Here is a 21,236-nt window from a genome sequence, read left to right as displayed (position 1 = left end):
TTTTTTTTTTTTTTTTTTTTTTTTTTTTTTTTTTTTTTTTTTTTTTTTTTTTTTGTTAGGAATCACAAATATTTGCAATGGTATGATATTATCAACTTTGAGCTTAAACTCTCAGAATAACCTCCCTTTAATTGAGGCTCGACTTCTTCTCCAGAGTCCATAAGCTCTCAGAATAGCCTTCCCTTAATTAATGTTCGACTCTTTCTCTAGAGCCCTCAAACAAAGTACTCTTTGTTCTAAGTAAGATAAGAGTATAACTCTAGTATCATTTTAGAAATCACGAATCTCCACAACAATATAACATTGTCCACTTTGAACATAAGCTCTCAAAAAGTCTCGTACTATTGGAGATAATGTTCCTTTAGTTACAAACCTATAATCTTCCTCTTAATTAGACGGATGGTACTACTAATAATCCTCAGGTTTTTAGGGGGTAAGATTACCATAAATGGGTCAAAACTCAAAGGTTGACCCATTTAAGGAAATACCCATTTTAACCCTTTGGTAATTACACAAATTTCTAACTTCTGGCTTTTTGTAAAATCTTAAAATATTGGTTTAAATTCTGACAAAGGCAGTGGAATAGAAACTGTGGGAATGGAATAGAAGCTGAATTTTGGGACTCCGAGGAACTCATAACTCAGCTCATACAAAAGTCTATAAACTTCATAATCAATCAACTTCATTACCATATATTTAAGCATAGAGTATCGAAAATCGTGTTCAGGTCCATGTTTCCATGTCTTGATTTCAAATATTAATCCTTTTTTAATTAGGTGTTCTTCGAAAAACTCCAATCTTCATTGCCTAATTTAATACTAACACACCTAAAACTCCACAAAATTAATCCCAAAAACTTACTTAATCCAAAACGAATCCAAGAAATTTCCCCTCTCTCTCAAATCTCCAGATTCCCCCATTTCCATAATCACAAAATTCACCAAATTACACGTAAATTTCCAATAAAGTTACACTAAAAAGTTCATAAATTAGGTAATTATGCTAAAGTTTTAAGTTTTTATCATATGGGTTCTTAAAAAGTTGCTTCCTTTTTGAAGTTTATGAACATATAAATGAGTGATTGATAAGGTTAAGACCTTCTAGGGTTTTCTTGGTAAGTGTTCTTTAGTTTGTTGCTATTGAAAAAAGGGCTTCTTTAATACCCACCAGAAATAGCGGCTGATCCCTCGGAGGCAAACCCCTTGAAAGGAAGCATATATTGCCTTCAATTCAACTCAACTTTCACACATTCTCTCTGCTAAAGCTTTAATTTTTCTCTTTTTGTTCTTCATTTCTTTGTTGCTTTCACTCTCAAACTCTTTTTAGGGTTTCTTAGTTACAAAGCAAGGTGATCACTTTAGGGTTTTGTTATATATTAATGGAGGAGAGACATGATCATGGCGAAAATATAGAGGAACTAATGCTGCCAGGGTTTCGTTTTCATCCAACTGATGAAGAACTTGTTGGGTTTTACCTAAAAAGAAAGATTCAACAAAGGCCTCTTCTTATTGAACTCATCAAACAAATTGATATCTACAAATATGATCCATGGGATCTTCCAAGTAAGAAACTTTCTTCATTTTTGTTGTTGAAAGTGATGATATTCCTTGTTTTGAATCTAATTTTTGGTGTGTTTTTTATGGGTTTTGTGTTTATGTTTTAGAGCTGGCTGGTAGTGGAGAAAAGGAGTGGTATTTCTACTGCCCTAGAGATAGAAAATATAGGAACAGTGCGAGGCCTAACCGTGTCACTGGAGCTGGGTTTTGGAAGGCCACTGGCACTGATCGCCCAATTTACTCATCTGATGGCAATAAGTGCATTGGGTTGAAGAAATCGCTTGTTTTTTATAAGGGGAGAGCTGCTAAAGGTGTTAAAACTGATTGGATGATGCATGAGTTTCGTCTCCCTTCTATCACTGATCCAGCTCCAACTAAGCGATTTGTTCATAAGACCCTTCTTTCAAATGTAATACATCTAAACCCTTCTTTTTTCTTCTTTTAGTTCAAGCCTCGGGCGGAGAGATTAAGCTCACCGCGAGTAGGTATTGTCCTTTTTGAATTTTTACTTATCAGCTTCCCCTCAAGTTTTTAAAATGCATTTGCTAGAGAAAGGTTTCTACATCTTTATAAGAAATGTTTCGTTCTCCTCTCTAACCACTATGGGATCTCACCATTCATATGTTAGTGAGGACACTGGGTCCTCACGAGTGGTGGGTTGTGAGATTCAATATCGGTTGGAGAGGAGTACTAATCAATCCTTTGAAGGGTGTGGAAATCTCTGCTTAATAGACGCGTCTTAAAATCTTGAGAGGAAGCTCGGAAGAAAAAGTAAAAAAAAAAAAAACAATAACTACTAGTGATAGACTTGAACGGTTACGATTACATTTACGTAGCTATTCTAAAAGATTACAAAATGGGGATGCAGGATTCATGGGCAATATGCAGAATATTCAAAAAAACCAACTCCACAGCTCAAAGAGCTCTCACTCTCTCTTCAAACCCATTATCTGATGATATCCCAAAAGCTAATGACACATTTTTCCCCACAAAAACCCCATTTCCCTCATATGAAACCCACCAACCTTCCATTTCTAACGCTTACCCTTTTGACTTTGTGGCCTCATGTAAGCCATTCAACACTCAAACAACCAGCAGACTCTCCCATCTTCCCATTTTAACTGAAGCACCCAACACCACAGAAGAACCAGCTGAAGCATGCAGAGTGGACCTTTCTTCTATTTTGCTAAACATGTCATCATCAGTGCTTGGAGATTTTAGCATCAAGCCTACTGACCCTATAGAAATGCATGCACAACAGCAGTTTATAAGCAACAATCCACAAACTATGACACATGAGATGCATGCAGCTGGTGAGCAATTTGGGGCCATAAGATCCACTGCAGGGTATCCTTTGAGTTTTCCTTTGAGTATAAGTGATTCGGTGAAGTCAAATTTGATTTGGGACTCTTCTTCTTCATGTCCTAGTGAAGTTTCAACAAGTTTATCTACATCTAATTGCTACACTTGATGGATTAGAGCTGAGTAGAAAGTTTAAAGTGCTTTTTCTTAGGTGCTTAATTATGTAGTTTAGCTAGAGATATGGGAAGTTTTTGTAACTTATTATTTGTGTTCTTATAAGAACTTACGAGGCCTGTGTGTGGAAGTAAGCTATCTACACCAAGTTAATGAGTATAACATGAGTTGTTTTCTATCTAATCACATGCACACACGAATTACGAATAACATCAGTAGAATGGAATCTTCACTTCATGACTCAATATTCGAGAAAAAAGCTAAGGGTTGGACTTCTAAGGACTAACATGTGCAAATTTGAGAACTTAAAGGTTAGAAATGAAAGAGAAGAAGATAATTGCAAGGACCATAGAATAAATAGATTTAAGGTTAAAAAACTCTGTCTCTATCCATGACTTGGGTAGGTAACTCGATTATTTTAGTGACTCTTTGAATTCAAATAAAAACCTTGACTTTGACTTTTTGTAAAAACCTTGACGGCTCAAGCCCACCGCTAGTAAATATTTGTCCATTTTAGGTTTTTTTCTTCAAGGGCTTCCCCTCAAGGTTTTAAAACACGTTTACTAGAGAGAGGTTTCCACACCATTATAAGGAATGTTTCGTTCTCCTCTCCAACCGAGGCGGGATCTCACAATCCACTCCCATGAGGGTCCAGTGTCTTTGCTGGCACACCGTTCGATATTTGGCTCTGATACTATTTGTAATAGCCTAAGCCTACCCCTGGCAAATGTCCCTTCAAGAGCTTCCTTTCAAGGTTTTAAAACACGTCTAATAGGGAGAGATTTCCACACCCTTATAAGAAATGCTTCGTTCTCCTCTCTAACTGAGGTGGGATCTCACTTTTGTGCTCATTATTTTCTCCTCATCAATCTTATTCTATTTGGCACAGAAAGGTCTCTGATCAAATATTCAACTTTTTTCTTGTTTATAATGCTTTATGTCAAAAACTAAGAGGGTGGGAATCATTCTAAAATCTTATTTTCAGATAGCTAACTCTATTTGTTCAAGGCATACTTGTTATACTAACTTATATGAGTTTGAATAAATGGATATATTGACTCACCTAACATCTAAGACCAAATAAGATAATCTCACTCATGAACTTATATAACCCTTCTCCAAACATCAGCCATATACACACAGAGAGATGGAAGCTGGGAAGCAAAGTGATGTGGTGTTGTTTGGAACGTGGTATAGCTCATACTGCACCAGGATTATTCTAGCACTCAAAATGAAAGGCATAAACTTTGAGTATGTAGAAGAAGATTTAGCAAACAAGAGTGAATTGCTTATCAACTTCAATCCAGTTCATCAGAAAGTCCCTGTACTCGTCCATAAAGGAAACCCAATTGCAGAGTCCTTTGTCATTCTTGAATACATAGAAGATCACTGGAACCACCGTCCCAAAATTCTTCCTGAAGACCCTTATGAAAGATCCAAAGTTCGTTTCTGGGCTCAATTCTATGACCAAAAGGTTTGCACCAAATACTCCTAATTTCAATCTTTGTTTTTCCTTTTTTTTTTTTCTCGTATATTCTAACCGCCCAAAGTATTGTTCGTTTTAGCCTGTTACGTATCGCCGTTAGCCTCATAAATTTAAAACACGTCTGCTAGGGAGAAGTTTTCACACCCTTATAAAAAATGCTTTGTTACCCGGATCTCTCGATCATTTTTTAGTCTTTGATAAATGCTCTGTTTATGATATTCAGATCATTTTAGGCACCTTGCCAATCTTCAAGTCCGAAAGAGAAGAAAGAGAGGGAGCTTGTAAGGAGCTATCAAAACTGATAAGGGTATTCGAAGAAGGAATGAAGAAAGATTTTCCAGGAAAATTTCCCTTTTATGACGGAAAAAACTTGGGACTTCTTGATATAGTTGTGGGGCCTAATGCCTGCAACTATTTGGCACTGCGTGAGGTTCTTGGAGATGTAATTGGCTCAAAAAGAAACCCTGATTTTTTCTCATGGGTGGATGCTTTGAAGGATCATCCTCTGATAAAGGAAACTCTTCCTCCTCACCATAAAATGGTTCAGAAGCTGAAAGAGAAGATGCCTCAAAAGCCTAAAGATCACTGAACCACCACCATGAACGAGCTGAAGGAATAATAATACAGTTCATGACTTCACGACCAATAAGGGATGATAAATGCATGAACAAAGATACGTTTGACACTGTGTTTGTGTTCATAAATAAAGGATTCGTTTTCTTTTTCATTGAAATATATGGAGGAAGAGAGTTCGCAGTTGATTTTTATTGGGAATATTTGGTTTCTTAAGAACGTATATTTCATCTAGAAAGGGTTAAATCGTGAGATCCCACGTAGTTGGAAAGGGGAACGAAATATTCCTTATAAGGATGTAGAAAACCTCTCCCTAGCAAACGCATTTTAAAACCGTAAAGCTGACGGCGATATGTAATAGGCTAAAACAGACAATATCTGCTACGGGTGGAACTTTACTTAAATGTGAATAAAAATTGAGATATAGTGTCAAAAGGGAAAAAGCAGGACGGAGGGTTCCAAATGAACCTGTCTGTTTATAAACGTAAGATGATCAAGCTTTTGGCTGCACCATAATAATTGGTCGACTGTCAATTTTCCCATTCTCAGCACTCTTGAAATCAATTTCAGGTCAACCTGCGCAATGAGAAGCATTAATGAATAACTCAGTCCAGCTTCCTCTTGCTTTCCCAGCTTCTCTGAAGAACATCTCTTGTTTCTGCTCAGAAGATCTTTCACCTTTCTCTCTGACTGTATCACCAGAAAACATGGTTTTTTTAGGCATAAGCTGACAGAAAGCCATTTCTATGCTATTGAGGAATAATATTGGTAAGCATATGCATACCTTATGAAAGTGATCTTGTACGTTGACCAACAAAAGCTGTGGATTTTCTGAATTTTGGAGTTCAATCTGATGCTTTCTGTTGCATTTCAGGATGTTCTTAGCATCATCTTTATCAGAAACAAGAAATTCATAGAAAACCCACATTGATTTCTCTATGATTTCTGCTAAAAAGTTACTGGAGAAGTCATAATCATCTTCCCGCTCTCTTCCTTCAGCTTCTGCAGAATCATCATCTGAGTAACAATTACATCGATTTATCATCATCTGAACCACCAAAGCACTCAAAATTTGCAAAATGTGATGCATATTCTACCTATGATGTGTGGGACTTGCAAAAGACTACGAAATACACAGCGGTTCTGGACATAGTTGTTAACTCTGTTGCCCTGAAGCCTTTCTCCCTCCATGAATCTTTTCAGCATAACTTGAAAAAGTTGGAACTCACTAGCAACTTGATTATACTGACGAATACCTTGAGAGTCATATCGTTGCAGCTCAAGGGATTTGCTAAGCTGCCATTGCAGAATTTCCCAGGAAAGACAAACTTGTCCTACATACACCGTTTCTATGTCCCTTGATAAATCTCCTAAGAAAACAAGTATTGGGTCAGCTCCCAGCCTCCGTGCTTTTCCCAACCATAGCTGTGAGCTCTGTGAGTTCTGTGCTGAAACTGATTGCAGCGGATGTTTCAGATGCTGCAAACCTACAGAATTGAATCAATTGCTACGTTAAAAGAAGGATGGATGGGAGAGAGTCCTCATTGGCTAATTTAGGGAATTATCCTAGGTTTATAAGTAAAAAATACATCTCCATTGGTACGAGGCTTTTTGAGGAAGCCCAAACCAAGATAGTTTATGCTCAAAGTGGACAATATCATAACATTGTGAAGATCTGTGATTGCTAACATGGTATTAGAGTCATGCCCTTAACTTAGTCATGTCAATAAAATCCTCAAATGTTCAACAAAGAAGTTGTGAGCCTCGAAGGTGTAGTCAAAAGTGACTCAAGTGTCGAACAAATGGTGTATTTTGTTCAAGGACTCCAGAGAAAGGAGTTGAGGCTCGATTGAGGGGAGGCTATTCGAGGGCTCCATAGGCCTTAGGGGAGGTTCTATATTGTACTTTGTTCGAGAGGAGGATTGTTGGGAGAGAGTCTCACGAATACATCTCCATTGGTATGAGGCCTTTTGGAGAAGCCCAAAGTAAAGACATAAGAGCTTATACTCAAAATGGACAATATCGTACCAATGTAGAGATCCGTGATACCTAACCAACTATACAATGAGTAGAACAACATTTAGTAGACAAAAGGTCAGTGTTTCGACTTCTTCATGATACGTAGATACCCACCAATGACATGCATAATCTGATTGTTTAAGATATCAAGTTTCCACATTTTCTCTGCATAAATCCTGTAGACCTTTTGTATCTCTCCCATTACTTCTTCATACTTGAACTTGTCATTAATTGCTTCTTCTGTCTCAGTGTCCTCTTCAAAAATTGTCGGAAGCCCTCCAGTTCTTGCATTTCTCAGCTCCATTTCTAGCTGCTTTACTATATCCTGGTGATCTGGTAGATAGTTTAGTTCATACCTGTGATCATAATTTAACATGGAGGGCTTTTCCTGCAAACTTGCTTCAGTTGATTCCTCTGAAACATTGACAGATTCTTTCTCTTTCTCCAAATTGTTGAAAGAGTCAAGTTGCTTGATTTGTTTGCAAGATGAATCATCAACTTGATCATGATTGGTCTTTGGGGAGCCACTGGTTGATTCCTCTGCAGATTCTGAATCAGACGGATCGGGATAATCTTCCCAAAGAACTTGAACTTCTGGTTCAGGCAATACATCAAACACATTGGAAGCATCATTTTCTGAGTAAACATCAAGAATTGTGTTGGTACTTGTCAAGCCATCAGAATTTACTCCCTTACAAACTATATCCAAGGCGGTGGATTGAACATAAGAAAGAGTACAATCAACATTATCCATGTCAAGTTCTTTAATCCCGCAAGTAAACTCAGAATCTCCCATTTTCAAAGACGAAATAGTTTCCACAAAAACAGAGCAAAAAACAGAGCTCCTAGTTTTCCCATTGTCTTCACCGTCCATTTCCATTTCACCACTCTCCTTCTCCCGAAATTCAGAATGTTCTGAATCGACTCCACCATTTTCCATAAGCTCACTTCTTTGAACATCGTTACGAAATCTTTAGAGAAACAAAAACAGAGAGAAGAACAAATTAAGAACATCAGAAAGATAAAATGCATATAATCGGATATCTAAATGAAAGCAAACCTGAAAACGTATCGATAAACGAATCGGAAGGCAGACAAGAAGTAGGTGTGAAGAAAAATCCTGAAGGGGAGGAGGACCGGAAACATATTGCAGTGAGGAATAGTCTTGAATGATACGTTTGTGAAAGAAATGAAGAAGGGGATTAAACGGAGTAAGTTTGGTTGAAGCCATGAAAATGGAATTAAGGTGATCAATGGAGGTTTGTGTTGATTAAAAGCGAAGGTAAAGCGACAGAGAAACGGAGATGGAGACGGCGGCTCTAATCTTCTCAACAGAATTGCAGGGAAGACGATGGACGTTTTACTTGTAGATGGCGAAATTGTAAATTAATTGAAAACTTCAAATTTAATTTCTTATATTGTATAAAAAGAAGTATGAGGACTTTTTCGTAAATACATCCAATTAAGAGAAACTCGTATGAGATCAAGGGGAGCCGCTACTCTGAAAAGAATGTTTTTATGTGATACTAATATCTTGTGGTTGTCAGGTTGTCTTACACCGTGTCTTCTGTTTCTTTGTCTCGAACGGAAGCTGCTACTCTAAAAACAATGTTTTTATGTGATACTAATGCTGCTACTCTAAAAACAATGTTTTTATGTGATACTAATGTCTTGTGGTTGTCAGCTTGTCTTGTACTGTATCTTCTGTTCTCTATCTCGAACGGGAGCTGCTACTCTAGAAAGAATATTTTTATGTGATGATACTAGTGTCGTGTGGTCGTCAGGTTGTCTTGCACCATGTCTTCTCTTTCTCTATCCCGAACGGGAGCTACTATTCTAGAAAGAATGTTTTAATGTAATACTAATGATTAAAAAAAAAAAAAACTATTTTTGTAGTTCGAGAATGTTTTACCGTTTATGCTCCTATTTATTTTCTAGATACTCCAAGAATCTGTTTCGGATCCTAAATAGAATGGAACCACGTTCTCGATTCTTTTCCGGTCAACCACTTAGGATTGACTTCACCCTAACCTCGAAAATTCAATTACAATTATTCTTGAAATTACAACAAATATCATTTATTTATTTATTTTTGTAATATTTAACAAAATAAGAGAGAGAAATTAAATTATAGATTGATAATATGACATGATATTTGACCTACAATATAAATTTTTTAATAAATAAAATTTCCATAATTTTATTTTTAGTTGGCCAAAGTGAATAATTTAAAGATTTTAAAAGGTTCATATCTTATATTAAATAAAGTAGAAGAAAATAAAAATTAGAACAATATGAAGATTCATTGAACGTAATTGCCTCAAAAAATAGAATAAACCAAGTCAACTGGTGAACTCGAGAAAACATTATTGTAACAGCAAATTAATAAAGCACGTGACAAAATGTTATGCTAGCAGATATTATCTATTTTGATCCGTTACGTATCACTCATGTTTTTGAAATGTGTTTACTAGAGAGAAATTTTCATACTTTTATAAGAAATGACATGCGTCGTTCTCCATTCCAACTGATATGAAATCTCACCAATAGTGTCTAGATCTAACTTTTGATTCGGGATTCCACGTGCTCCATGCTACTCGGGTCAGAGCGTAAGCTAGTGATGCTTTTGGCTACTAGACTCTTGCCATCTAGGGTGCAACACTCCATCACTTCGCTTAGCAGCACGACGCTTGTATTGCTCTCCCACAATCCCGTTTTCACGGTTTAGGCTGCTCCCATTTCGCTCACCGCTACTATGAGAATCGCTTTTGCTTTCTTTTCCTCTGGCTACTAAGATGTTTCAGTTCGCCAGGTTGTCTCTTAAGTCCAAAATTTCAAAATTTTAAATCTTTTAAGAAAACTACCCAAAAAAAAAAAAAACATACCGTCCGATGTTTGGCTCTAATAACCCTATAATAGCCCACCTCTAGCAGATATTGCCCGTTTTGGCCTGTTTTGTATGATGTCAGTCTCACCGTTTTAACACATGACTGCTAGAAGAAGTTTCCAAACTCTTTCAAAGAATACTATGCTTCGTTTCTCTTTCCAATCAATGTGAAATCTCACAATCCACCCCCAAGAGACCCGCGTCTTCACTAGCACACCAACCCATATCTAACTTTGAGACCACTGTAATAGTCCAACCCCACCGCTAACAAATATTGCTCGTTTTGTCCCGTTACATATCTCTGTCAGCCTCACGATTTTAAAACACATCTACTAGGGGGACTTTTCCACACCCTTATAAAGGATGCTATGATTCGCTGATCTCTTCAACCAATGTAAGATCTCACAAAATATGTCCCAGATACAAATTTTAACTTTGGTCCAAAATTTTGAATCTTTATTTCAAACTACATATCTCTTAAAACATTTATTAAAAAAAAAAAATAGTAACATAGTAATATTAGAAATATTTTTTAAACAAAAGATAAAATTTATTAACTGCCAATAATCTTTTAAGCAAATTAAGAAAAAAAAAAAAGTTGAACTAAACATAGGTGACAATTATAATCCAAAGAAAAAACATGGAGCAAAGAACCAGCTGCAGGAAACATAATAATATACAGAACAGTACGAGATTCTTCAGAGACAACAAACATGTTTGTGCAACTATTAAGAACTCATTCACTTAACTCTCTAAATTTCCCAAAATGTTGCCTAAATAATTGCTTCCCATGAACATGTTCAAGGGTTAATTAATGGTGAAGTGAAGTTATGAGCTCTGTTTTGAGTCATCCCTTCCATTTTCGCTACTCTGAGAATCTCTGTTTTTCTCTGTTCTTCCTCCCATGTATTTGTTATTATGCATCCAAACTCTGAGCACCCGTTTTCCGATCCCAATTTCATTACAGAATTCCTCCACTAACCTTTCATCACATTTCCCAATTTTCCATCCCATTTTCTCGGAGAAAGATCGCATCTTTTGCTTTTGATCCCTGCTGAATTTGGTCCTGTTTCTCTTCCTCTGTTTTGGGTTGAATCGACCGCCACGCTGCACTTGCGCCGCAGCGCCGGTGCTCAATGCTAGCAACATATGAGGGGAGGACAAGTGAACTGGCGGTGGGATGTGCGAAATTTGTAAAGGGATCGGCGAGGATGGGCTTTGAGGCTTCGGCGACGGCGGTGTGCAGAGGCGATATGATTGGAAACGTCGGTGTGTGGGGAGATTCTGCCAGGAATCGTCCGGTTCACGGCGGTGGAAGTTGCGGTGGCAGCCACAGGCTGCACAATTTAGAGAAGTGGGATCGGAGGGTGTGGCGGTAAGTAAAGGCATAAACTCGCCGCAGCCGTCGAGGGCGTGGCCGCCGACGGTGGCGGCGTGATTCTTGAGACATTCTCTGTAGTAGATGAACATGGGGGGTTGGTTTTGGAGGGTGTTAATTGTGACCATCGGCTGATCTCATTTTATGATGGAGATTATTTGGTTGTTTTGGTCTAAGAGAATGATTAGGAACAAGATTAAGGACGGAAAAAGGGTCTAATTTTGCATTAGAAGAAGATGATTATGATTATGAACAATGAGACGACGTGACGGTGACGACAATAATGATTAAATTTGGGATCAGAATATAACAATTTGAGTGTTTGACCAAGTCACGTTTTAATTTAACAAATAATAAATCAGATTTAAGATGATTTAAACATAATTAAATATAATATTTTTTTTATAAAAAAAAAATGGAGGGTGAGGATGAGAAAGGAAGAGCAAGAAGTTGGGAAATTTGATGACCATTAATTAATGAAAAAAGAAATTTAGGTATTGATTCAAATTGGATATAAATCCTTTGATATTTTGATATTTGATTTGATACGCACCCAACAATTAATCAAATTTATGCGTTGATTATCTTTTTAACTAATATTTTTGAGAAGTGGGGTGGGTAGATATTCGATCATTATGAGATGTACGTGGTTCATATTGGATTAGGTTGAGAGATTGCTTTCGACGATTTCAAAAATTTAAGTTGGTTGGATTGGTAACTTTACCCAATCCGAAAAATTTCACAACCCCCCTCTCTGTATTTGTGTTGGGTTTGAGTAGTGAAACAATGAAGCGCCGAATGGAGGAGGAGCCTGACGAGGAATATAAAGTGGAGAAGTTTGACGAAATTGGAACAGAGTGTCGAGTGAAGAGCCAATTGGCGACGATGTCTGATGAGAAACATAGAGACGAGGTCGAGTGGATAAATGAGAACTGAGAAGAGAATCCAACAAAGAAATAAAGAGTGAGCGACGTTGACATCCAAGGACACACAGAAACGAGGCGAGAGTGGAATGAGAACTGAGAAGTTGAACGACACACAGAAAGTGTCGAGACGAGTCGAACGACGAAGATGAACATAGTGATGTGAGTGTGTGAGACTAGGAGTGCAAGAGGTGAGACTTCATTTCACTTACCCAGTTGTCCTAGAGGTCGAAGACGAACGCTGCGTGAGACTACAAGACAAAGTCTCTAACTCACCGTTAGGACTGCGTGGGCTTGAGCCTATTTTATTTTCTTTTTTTCTTAAGGTTCTCGAGTTGGGTCGGGTTGACCCAATAATTTAAATTTCAAACCTTCCGATTGGGTTCCAAAAAAACAAACCCAATTCAAACCCGAAATCTTTTTAAACTCAACCCAACCCTGATAATTTGAGGATGTACACCTCTAATCATAATCTAAGCACGTTGTCATTTTTTTAACCATATAAGCCGAAGAGAAGGAATAAATCAAAGGGCATAGGATGTCGGATTTAGTGTGATGATGGAAGCCATTAAGAGCATAATTAAGGGGGTGGGGTGGGGTGGGGAGGGATAAAATCAAAGGGAAGAGGTGACAGATTTGTCTCATAATGAAAGATAATGCTGAGTCATTGAAATGACTAATGAGTGATTAAATTAGGAGTGAAGAAAGCAGCACAAAGCTTTGCGGCTTCACCCTTTTTTCACACTTCAATTTTATCTTTGAAAGGACATTATGACAACCAGAGGCCAAGGCGTGCTCTAATTAATGGCCAGGCCGTGGATGTGCCGCAACTAATGCGGTGGACATGCCGGTGCCGCCATAGTTATAGGCCTAGGGGGTTGCGGCACTATGATCCAACATCACCATGCGTCTTCCTTATGGCCATATAATCAAACTTTACCATTTACTTTCCCCTCCACATATCTATTCGTAGTAATGTATGAAATTTGATATTTGATATCTTTTTTAAAAAAATTATATTTGGCGAAAAAATAAAGTTTACTGAGATGAGATCTCATATTAATTAGAGATGAGAACGAAGTATATTTTATAAGAGTAGAAAAACTTCTCCCTAACAAACACGTTTTAAAACTGTGAGACTGATGACAATACATAAGGGATAAAAGTGGACAATATCTACTAGCATTGGGTTTGGACGAGTTAAACTCTTTGATAAAATAAAAGCAAACAATATCAAATACTTGTGTGGACTTGAATGTTACGGAATGATCTGATCTTGACAAAGTTATAGTTATAGGGTATGCTTTGTTGGTTTTGTTTGACTTGGAGTGGAAATGAAACAAATTACGAAGATAAGATGAATCCAATGAATGGGCAAGAGGGGGCATGAATATGAAGGTTATGGTGGAAAAGTGGTAGGATTGGAGTGGAATAGATGGAAGGGATTGATGAAATGGGAATGGGAATGGGAATGGGAGTAGTCAACAGAACAAAGAACGTGGCGGCAGTAAGTACATTTTCTTTAAAGCCAAAGGGACCAAAAATTCATTGGTTTTGGTGATATTATCCTGTCAGAAAGTCATCAACCTAACTCATCCTTACCCCCTTACACCAAGTATTCTCTTTGGTCATAAATGATCATTTCTATTAGTGTAATTCCAGCTAATCAAAGAAAATGCATGGAGGAAAGGAAAGGAAATGAATGCACCATTATGAAGAACAATAAGACAGATACTAAAAATGGCAACAGGTTCATCATGCATCAGCTTTTATTATTATTCCCTTTTGTAATCAAAACAAATGAAATGAACCTCTTCTTTTGGTTGATTGATGACTTGATGTGGATCAGGCGCCATGGATTTCCCCTTTTTTTGTGCATATCCTCCCTGGAAACACCCTTAAGAATGAGCTTATGCTGCTTTTGTTGCATCAATTGGACTTCTTGGATCTGTCTGATGGTGTGTGGCCCTTCTTTTGTGCACCTGCTCTAGAGCAAACAAACAAGAAGAAGCATGACTGATTATGAAGCTATCATTTAATGCATGAATTATGACTGTTGGAACAAATCCCCCCTTGAAAGTTTATCGACCATCGCCTTCTTTTGCCTATTTGACCGCCCATATATATCATTAAATCAGTTTTCTAGGTGACAAAAAGTTTACTCAATACTTGGTTCTTGTTCCGACTCCAACTGCTCTTCTATATGCTGTTCCTTGTTCTTTCAACGAGGGGATCTGGGAAGTCAGAGGCGTCTAGCTTGATATTCAACGCACTGCAAAGAGATCCATGTTGAATGTTTTGATTAAAAGCATAAGATAAGATAGATACAAGACAGACAAACCAAACATATAGGTATTTCTAATATATCAGACTTTTTAGCCATACCCAGTATTTCTGTTTGGAGTCCCCCAACTATGATTAAGTTTTTGTTGCTTAATTACTAAGGGCTATGAGATTGTAAACCAAGAAAAACAATTGTATTCTTGTGAAGAATTACTCGTGGTGTTTGCAGAATGAATGTAGAAGTCAGATTACAAGATATAGACACTGGTTTTAAGGGAGATCTAGATTTGCCCGTTTCGGTGCTAAAACCATTGTGGGGGATAAATGAAGAGGTTATACAATTTGCACCTATGTACGTTAAACAGTGTCCTGGTGGGAAGTCATTTGAGGTCCTCATGAAAGTGCGCATAAAAGCAACTTGTGCTGCACCTAAGACTACGGCCTCCCGTTCCTCAAATTAGACAGAACATAAAGGAAAAGCAAACATTTAGTAAATAAACTTGAAGTTGAATTATTAGTTAACGATAATGTGGGAGGTAATATCCACCAGTCTTCGTTGTCGACGTTGCAAGATGCTGATTGCACAAGCCATAATGTAGCAGGGCAAGAGAAAACCAGCTGCTCGAAGCAAGAAAATCTGAACAGTATGGTAGAAAACAATATGCACAAATTGAGCAATGTTAAAGATCATAGAAAAAGGAAAACCGTCAAAGATTGTTGCCCATTCCAAATTAAAACAATGAACTTGACTTACAGAGAAGAACGCAGACACGTAATCATCGTCTTCAGAATCTGAGACTTCCATTGCATGGCGCAAGAAAAGTAGGATCATGAGCTGCCATATTGAAATCGAGCAAATGATGTTATCCCATGGAATGGAAAACCCTTCAAGAGTGAGGGCAAGCATTAAAACACCTTCAGGAGTGAGGTATTAGCACAATGGTGTATCTGTTAGCTAGTTATTGAGATTGTAGGGTATTATATTGACATCAATTTATGAGAAGATGATAATAATAAGATTTGTGATTATACTACCGAGATTTCTTGCGTGTGATATCAAACAGTAAACTTACAATAAGAGCAGCTGCTCGACAAAATGCTGCTCCACCGGCATCAGAAGCAGCATATTCATCATACTCGACTTCCAATAAATTACGCTCAGTCTCTGCAAAAGCCAAAAGGCGAGGATCGTGTAAACTCAAAGGTGTGCCAGTAATGGTCCACCGTCCCCTGCAGAAGCAAGAACGCAAACAAAGATAGGACATGTTTAGCTCAATATCGAAAATGAAAAAATATCAGAGAGTTTACCATAATTTTTCAACAAAAATATTTCAAAAGATAATCCTGGAACTTTCTAAAGCAAGGAAATTTGAAGCATGTAAGGTACCCAATATCAATAGACGTTTCTTCAATTCGAGGGGGAGGTGGTGGAGCTGTATAATCAGGCTGGTAAGGCTGTACATAAAATGTAAGATTATAAAATCAGATAAGCTGAACCTCTAAAAAACCATAACATTCAAAGTAGTTGAATTGTTCCATATATATGCGTTAACACTCTAATCTTTTAATAGTCAAACTGTTTCTTGACTTCATTTTCAATGGAAATATCATTACATAAGAAATGTTTTCTTTCAGCTTATTCTATCGGGGCTGCTTTCACTGGATTGTGTCATGGCTCATCCGTGATGTATTGAATGAGTACCATGCGTCCACATAACATACCGAATGTGTGTGTGTGTGTGTGTGTGTGTGTGTGTGTGTATACAAAAAAAGAAAAAAAGAAGAAAACATAGAAACCACGCTTTCATTGAAAAATATGAATACAGCAACCTTACAAAGGGTCCCCTCAAAGAAAGGGATTCAAATCCCAAAGAATCAAACGAAGCTGGTAATTACAAAAAATCTAAGTAGGAGCCACAATGAGGCATTAAATCTAACACTGCATATCATCCCATGGCCACTGGGCATTTTAAAAAACAAACACCCCTCACAACAGCAAAGCAACAAGTTTGCCAAAGAATTCTGCCCTTATCCCGAAAAGGGGGCGCAATCGTACCTCCTCTAGTATAATATCGACATCAAATGCATATATGATTCCAAGGACTTGATATAACCAAGTAAAATCAAGAATGTAAACATACCTGATGACAAATCTCACAAATGATATCCCCTTTTTCATTGCACCAATGCTGTATACACTTCCGATGAGCATACTGGGAAAGTAATCGTTGTTAACATCTCATCTAAATCATAATGCAACACAAGCAGTAAATGCCTCATTAGATGGATTTGAGATAACCGAAACAACAGATGTAAATGGCCTTATAGCATACGGTAGTACATTCCTAAGAAAAATATTCCTCAATTATGGCGTTCACTTTCACATATACATATACATTTCTTAATCCCACGACGATGGGAGAGGAGAACGAATGTCAATGAAGACACTAAGTCCGGGAGGGTGTGGATTGTGAGATCCCACATCGATTGTAAGGGAAAACAAAGCATTCTTTATAAGAGTGTAAATATGGGAAGCCCGAATGGGAAAGTCCAAAGAGGGCAATATCTGCTAGCCGTGGGTTTGGGCCGTTACACGGGTAAATTTTCACATCACCATCGACTAAGCCAGCCATTATTTATTGTTAATCCCATAAGGAATATACCCTTAGCGATTTGCAAGGAAACCTAAATCCAAAACATTCGAATATAGAACGAAGCAGAGGTCCTATAAAGTTTTATAATGCTTCATTTCTAAAACGAGGGATCAATCATTTATACCTTAAGACTTCCACTACAGGCGCATGGGGTTTCGAGCTTCTTAATCACGTCCTCATCCTGACAAATGCGACACTCCGCTGTCTGAATCAATGAATCATCCTCTCCATCCAAACCCTCATTCTTTTCTTCCCTCTCATCAGCATTGGAATTGGACGTCGAATTAGACAAGCCCACTGAATCGCCGTCCAAGTTCCCTGCGACCGGCAAGAGAGGAACAACCTCAATCGGGCTGAGCTCCGAATCAACGGGCACCGGCCGAATTAATCGATCCACATACAAAGCGAGATGATCGCTCATTCTCCGCAACCAGAAATCAAACACCTAAGTCATCAAAAACAAACCTCATTGGCTCACAGTGGCAAATAATTAAACACTACAGGAATGAAAAACAAAAGAGGCGTACTAGTAGTAATCGGAGCAAATGACGAGAAAGCTAGAATCCCCAGCGATCGCGCTGAGAGGGCAGCGGACCGGAGGGGTTCCGGAGCAGTGCTGAAGAGCGGAGGAAGAATGAGGAGGGACTTAATCAAATGGAAGTGGGCTGGATCAAATTGGGACATAATCCAAGAACATACATGTGGTAATGCAATGAAATCGGGCTGGTTTGGTTCCGTCAAAAACGGGAATTGACCTTCGTCGCAAAGAACAACAAATCTTCTAAGGTATATAAATGTAACGAAAAATACAATCCGATAACGGGACGTGTAATATTGGCACTTAAGTAGCCGGGTCCGGGTTCTTCCTATCGTCCACGCCATCTGGCCCGCCATGCATTAAATATTCACATTAAATATTTATCATTTATCCGAGATTTTAGTCAAAATTATCTAAAATATTGGGGTGAGAGAGGCTCGAACTCTCGACCTCAGGATAACTCTTCAGCTATGAGACCTACGCGCTAGCCAACTGCGCCACCACCCCTTACTTTTTACAGACTAGACAAATTTAACTACATAATTTCATGTAATCCTAATATCGCAATAATAAGATTTTAGATAATATCTAAAAATGGGGTGAGAGAGGCTCGAACTCTCGACCTCAGGATAACTCTTAAGCTATGAGACCTACGCGCTAGCCAACTGCGCCACCACCCCCCGGTGTTTGGTTAATGTAAATTATATTACTAAATTTTATATAATAATAATTTATATTAAAATATTACTTTACGTATTATATTTAAAAATCTTTTTATCTTTTATATAAATTTTCTCACTCCACCCTTGATACTAATTTTGGTTGAATAAAGTAACTTATTATTATTATTATTATTATTTATAAATATAAATAGGTGTGAACGGTGAACTTCGAACTTGGAGAGAGTCAATGCAAGAGTCAGATCCATCCGCCAAATGGCAATCAAAATAATTAAATTCACACACGAAAAACACAGCAAATCAAATTAAAAAAATAAAAATTGGGCGACGTTATTAAATGATAATATGAACGTTCCTATTTAGAAGAGATCCCAAAAAGATGGCCTGTCATTTCCTGTATCCACAGATAATATTCCAAAACGATGCCTTCCTTGTACGTCTCTATATAACACCCTTTCCATTATTCCAAAGCTTATCAAACCAATAGGCATCAGCCATGAGTTCCTGCACTCGCTTTGTTCTCATCACCCTTGTCATCTTCCAATGCCTGTCGCTTCTCTGCCTCGCCCAAGACTTTGATTTCTTCTACTTTGTTCAAAGCGTGAGTTTTTAAGTGTCATTAGAGACTAATCCCAGTTGGAAAGATTCAATTTTTAGTGTTTGGTTTGGTTTTGCAGTGGCCTGGTTCTTACTGTGATACAGGAAGAAGCTGCTGCTATCCCCGCGCTGGAAAACCGTCTGCTGACTTCAAAATCCATGGCCTTTGGCCTAATTACAATGATGCCACTTACCCCTCTAATTGCGACTCATCCAACCCCTTCGATCTAACTCAGGTACTTATGTAAGATCGCGCGTCGTTTTGGAGAGCAATACAATCATTCTTTATAATGTTTGAGACCCATTTTAAAACCTTAAGGAAAAGTAGGCTGTTACAAATACTATCATAGTCTGAAGTGTACGGATGGACGCTGGCTCTTAAAAGGGTGGATTCTGAGATCGAAACGAAACATTATTTATAAGAATGGAAACCTTTCCCTACTAGACGAGTTTTAAAACTTTTAGAAAAAATTCAAATAAGCATTTTGTGAAACATTTCCTTATTCTAGAGAATGCTTGCTCCCAAAAGAGTGGATTGTGAGATCCCACGACATTGGAAGAGTGTAATGAAGCGGTGTGAAATTCTTCTTAACAAAAGCATTTTAAAATCTTGAGGGAAAGTCTAAATAAGATAATATCGGGTAGCTGTGTGCTTAAGCGGTTACAAATGGTATTAAAGTCAGGGTCGTGTGTTAACAAGAATGTTAGGCCCCAAGGAGATGGATTGGAGATCCCACGTCACGTGGAGAGAGAAACCAAATATTACTTAATGAAAACCGCTCTTTGGTAAAAACAAATTTTGATATCTAAAGAGTACCATATCTGCTAGCGATTTAACTTAAACTAGATTGATGTTGGATGTTTGAAATGTGACGTAGATTTCAGATTTGGTGAGCAGCATGCAAAGGAACTGGCCATCACTAGCGTGTCCTGGCAGCGACAGCACGAAATTCTGGGCGCATGAGTGGAACAAACATGGGACATGCGCGGAGTCGGTGCTCAACCAACATGGATATTTTGAGACGAGCCTGAACCTTAAAAGCCAAGCCAACATCCTGCAGGCTCTGGAAACAGCAGGAATAAACCCAGATGGAAGTTATTACAGTTTGGATAAGATTAAGAGTGCCATAGAAGGAGGAGTTGGGTACAGCCCTGGAATCACCTGCAACGTGGATGATTCCGGCAACCGTCAACTGTACGAGGTTTACCTGTGCGTGGATTCTTCCGCCTCTGGTTTCATAAATTGCCCAATTTTCCCGAGTGGACAATGTGGCTCTAGCGTTGAGTTTCCCAAATTTTAGGAATTTGATGGTCTTATGTTTGTGTTACTTCCTGCATTTCGTTCATCCATTTTGTTCAATATGAACATTTATATAAGATATTTATCAATAATAAAAGTAAAATATGATGACTATGTTAAACCGTATTAAAAAGTCAAATATTCTCAATTATACAGTATATTTGTCTGTGATAAAGAGTCAAATATGATATATAAATTATAATTTAAAGTTAAATATCTTTTAACACCCAACGAGTTAGAGCTTCGATTTGAATGAACTTCAAGCTTGGATTTGAAAATGTTAAATAGAGGCCAACAAACACTTTTTTGTGAAGATGTCAACAACGTGGAGATGGAAGACACATCCTGTGTACGAAATTTATCAGGGACAATAAGTTCCCGAACGAAATTATAATCTAATTTAACATGTTTGGCTTGTGAGAAACTGGATTAAAACTAAAAAAAAATAACACTTTTGTTATCATATAAGAGTAAGAGTTGTTGTGGGATAGGAACCTTAACATAATGAAGAATACGTTTGACAGAAACAATACGATATGCAACAATTGATTGACAGAATTGACAGTATTGGCAATATTTGGGCCTGTAATGGTCAAGTATGCAGGGTGCTAACAAGAGATCGATAGAAAATATGATTAGAGAAAAGAGAACCATCAGCAATTCGGTGTTGAGAAACAACCATGGGGTGTGGATTGATTTGCTATCGAACAAATGAGCACGAGTAAGAATAACTTGAACATGTTTTTACTGACTAATAAAGAGATTATCCGGAGTAAGTGAAGCTCCAAGACAAAATAAAAGTAAATAAAGAATATACTAAGAAAACTACATTAACGACTAATGCCAATAACGAAACCCTAAGATCTGCGTCTCCAAAGGAAAGTCA

General features: G+C 37.8%; 6 protein-coding genes and 2 non-coding genes across 18 annotated transcripts; 3 read left to right on the top strand and 5 right to left on the bottom strand.

Moving 5' to 3' along the window:
• The first annotated feature begins 1,199 nt into the window (after window positions 1-1,199).
• LOC111467416 (protein FEZ-like) lies at window positions 1,200-3,436 on the top strand. The gene is made up of 3 exons (XM_023112301.1): window positions 1,200-1,562; window positions 1,664-1,965; window positions 2,425-3,436. The coding sequence occupies exons 1-3, from the start codon at window positions 1,379-1,381 to the stop codon at window positions 3,025-3,027; spliced, it is 1,089 nt and encodes a 362-aa protein (XP_022968069.1). The 5' UTR covers window positions 1,200-1,378; the 3' UTR covers window positions 3,028-3,436.
• Window positions 2,708-8,462, bottom strand: LOC111467411. 3 transcript variants are annotated; one of them, XM_023112292.1, is made up of 6 exons: window positions 8,171-8,462; window positions 7,225-8,081; window positions 6,189-6,578; window positions 5,876-6,108; window positions 5,560-5,781; window positions 2,708-2,794 (listed from the first exon to the last, which is right to left on the bottom strand). In XM_023112292.1, the coding sequence occupies exons 1-6, from the start codon at window positions 8,254-8,256 to the stop codon at window positions 2,786-2,788; spliced, it is 1,797 nt and encodes a 598-aa protein (XP_022968060.1). In that variant the 5' UTR covers window positions 8,257-8,462; the 3' UTR covers window positions 2,708-2,785. The 3 variants fall into 3 exon arrangements, with proteins under 3 accessions (XP_022968060.1, XP_022968059.1, XP_022968058.1); XM_023112291.1 differs by lacking the exon at window positions 2,708-2,794 and having other exon boundaries at window positions 5,456-5,781; window positions 5,876-6,093; XM_023112290.1 differs by lacking the exon at window positions 2,708-2,794 and having other exon boundaries at window positions 5,458-5,781.
• LOC111467428 (glutathione S-transferase U10-like) lies at window positions 3,904-5,244 on the top strand. Its single transcript, XM_023112324.1, has 2 exons — window positions 3,904-4,506; window positions 4,742-5,244. The coding sequence occupies exons 1-2, from the start codon at window positions 4,180-4,182 to the stop codon at window positions 5,105-5,107; spliced, it is 693 nt and encodes a 230-aa protein (XP_022968092.1). The 5' UTR covers window positions 3,904-4,179; the 3' UTR covers window positions 5,108-5,244.
• A 2,180-nt stretch (window positions 8,463-10,642) lies between the features above and the next one.
• LOC111467430 (zinc-finger homeodomain protein 11-like) lies at window positions 10,643-11,649 on the bottom strand. The gene has a single exon (XM_023112326.1). It carries the CDS (start codon window positions 11,501-11,503, stop codon window positions 10,826-10,828), a length of 678 nt encoding a protein of 225 aa, XP_022968094.1. The 5' UTR covers window positions 11,504-11,649; the 3' UTR covers window positions 10,643-10,825.
• A 2,272-nt stretch (window positions 11,650-13,921) lies between these two features.
• Window positions 13,922-18,076, bottom strand: LOC111467420. 9 transcript variants are annotated; one of them, XR_002714548.1, is made up of 10 exons: window positions 17,763-17,900; window positions 17,360-17,680; window positions 16,723-16,794; window positions 15,969-16,036; window positions 15,655-15,811; window positions 15,336-15,416; window positions 15,129-15,218; window positions 14,930-15,032; window positions 14,461-14,570; window positions 13,922-14,280 (listed from the first exon to the last, which is right to left on the bottom strand). XR_002714548.1 is itself a non-coding variant. In XM_023112307.1 (9 exons), exons 2-9 carry the CDS (start codon window positions 17,654-17,656, stop codon window positions 14,563-14,565), a joined length of 876 nt encoding a protein of 291 aa, XP_022968075.1. In that variant the 5' UTR covers window positions 17,657-17,680; window positions 17,763-17,900; the 3' UTR covers window positions 13,922-14,562. The 9 variants fall into 9 exon arrangements, 4 of the variants coding, with proteins under 4 accessions (XP_022968075.1, XP_022968077.1, XP_022968074.1 ...); XR_002714549.1 differs by having other exon boundaries at window positions 14,276-14,285; window positions 14,468-14,570; XR_002714552.1 differs by lacking the exon at window positions 14,930-15,032 and having other exon boundaries at window positions 13,922-14,285.
• Window positions 18,077-18,195: 119 nt separating this feature from the next.
• TRNAM-CAU lies at window positions 18,196-18,280 on the bottom strand. The gene is given in 2 exon segments: window positions 18,196-18,231; window positions 18,243-18,280. It is a non-coding gene; the product is annotated as a tRNA-Met (tRNA).
• An 88-nt stretch (window positions 18,281-18,368) lies between these two features.
• Window positions 18,369-18,453, bottom strand: TRNAM-CAU. The gene is given in 2 exon segments: window positions 18,369-18,404; window positions 18,416-18,453. It is a non-coding gene; the product is annotated as a tRNA-Met (tRNA).
• A 469-nt stretch (window positions 18,454-18,922) lies between these two features.
• Window positions 18,923-20,439, top strand: LOC111467429 (extracellular ribonuclease LE). The gene is made up of 3 exons (XM_023112325.1): window positions 18,923-19,054; window positions 19,131-19,286; window positions 19,929-20,439. The coding sequence occupies exons 1-3, from the start codon at window positions 18,950-18,952 to the stop codon at window positions 20,349-20,351; spliced, it is 684 nt and encodes a 227-aa protein (XP_022968093.1). The 5' UTR covers window positions 18,923-18,949; the 3' UTR covers window positions 20,352-20,439.
• Window positions 20,440-21,236: the final 797 nt, after the last annotated feature.

The sequence above is a fragment of the Cucurbita maxima genome, unplaced genomic scaffold, assembly GCF_002738345.1.
Source record: "Cucurbita maxima cultivar Rimu unplaced genomic scaffold, Cmax_1.0 Cma_Scf00034, whole genome shotgun sequence".
In the NCBI taxonomy this organism is placed as follows: Eukaryota; Viridiplantae; Streptophyta; class Magnoliopsida; order Cucurbitales; family Cucurbitaceae; genus Cucurbita; species Cucurbita maxima.
The sequence above is the reverse complement of the archived record's forward strand: the minus strand, read 5'-3'. Positions and strand labels throughout refer to the sequence as shown.

Coding starts and splice junctions, on each gene's coding strand:
- LOC111467416 (XM_023112301.1), top strand. CDS start 1,379: ATGGAGGAGAGACATGATCATGGCGAAAATATAGAGGAACTAATGCTG. Junction 1,563..1,663: donor TGATCCATGGGATCTTCCAA/GTAAGAAACTTT, acceptor TTTATGTTTTAG/AGCTGGCTGGTAGTGGAGAA. Junction 1,966..2,424: donor ATAAGACCCTTCTTTCAAAT/GTAATACATCTA, acceptor ATGGGGATGCAG/GATTCATGGGCAATATGCAG.
- LOC111467428 (XM_023112324.1), top strand. CDS start 4,180: ATGGAAGCTGGGAAGCAAAGTGATGTGGTGTTGTTTGGAACGTGGTAT. Junction 4,507..4,741: donor CTCAATTCTATGACCAAAAG/GTTTGCACCAAA, acceptor TATGATATTCAG/ATCATTTTAGGCACCTTGCC.
- LOC111467411 (XM_023112290.1), bottom strand. CDS start 8,256: ATGTTTCCGGTCCTCCTCCCCTTCAGGATTTTTCTTCACACCTACTTC. Junction 6,579..7,224: donor TCAGATTATGCATGTCATTG/GTGGGTATCTAC, acceptor TCAATTCTGTAG/GTTTGCAGCATCTGAAACAT. Junction 6,109..6,188: donor GCAAGTCCCACACATCATAG/GTAGAATATGCA, acceptor ATTGTTACTCAG/ATGATGATTCTGCAGAAGCT.
- LOC111467430 (XM_023112326.1), bottom strand. CDS start 11,503: ATGGTCACAATTAACACCCTCCAAAACCAACCCCCCATGTTCATCTAC.
- LOC111467420 (XM_023112306.1), bottom strand. CDS start 17,656: ATGAGCGATCATCTCGCTTTGTATGTGGATCGATTAATTCGGCCGGTG. Junction 16,795..17,359: donor CCTGTAGTGGAAGTCTTAAG/GTATAAATGATT, acceptor TTACTTTCCCAG/TATGCTCATCGGAAGTGTAT. Junction 16,037..16,722: donor TTTGTGAGATTTGTCATCAG/GTATGTTTACAT, acceptor TTTTATGTACAG/CCTTACCAGCCTGATTATAC.
- LOC111467429 (XM_023112325.1), top strand. CDS start 18,950: ATGAGTTCCTGCACTCGCTTTGTTCTCATCACCCTTGTCATCTTCCAA. Junction 19,055..19,130: donor TCTTCTACTTTGTTCAAAGC/GTGAGTTTTTAA, acceptor TTGGTTTTGCAG/TGGCCTGGTTCTTACTGTGA. Junction 19,287..19,928: donor ACCCCTTCGATCTAACTCAG/GTACTTATGTAA, acceptor AATGTGACGTAG/ATTTCAGATTTGGTGAGCAG.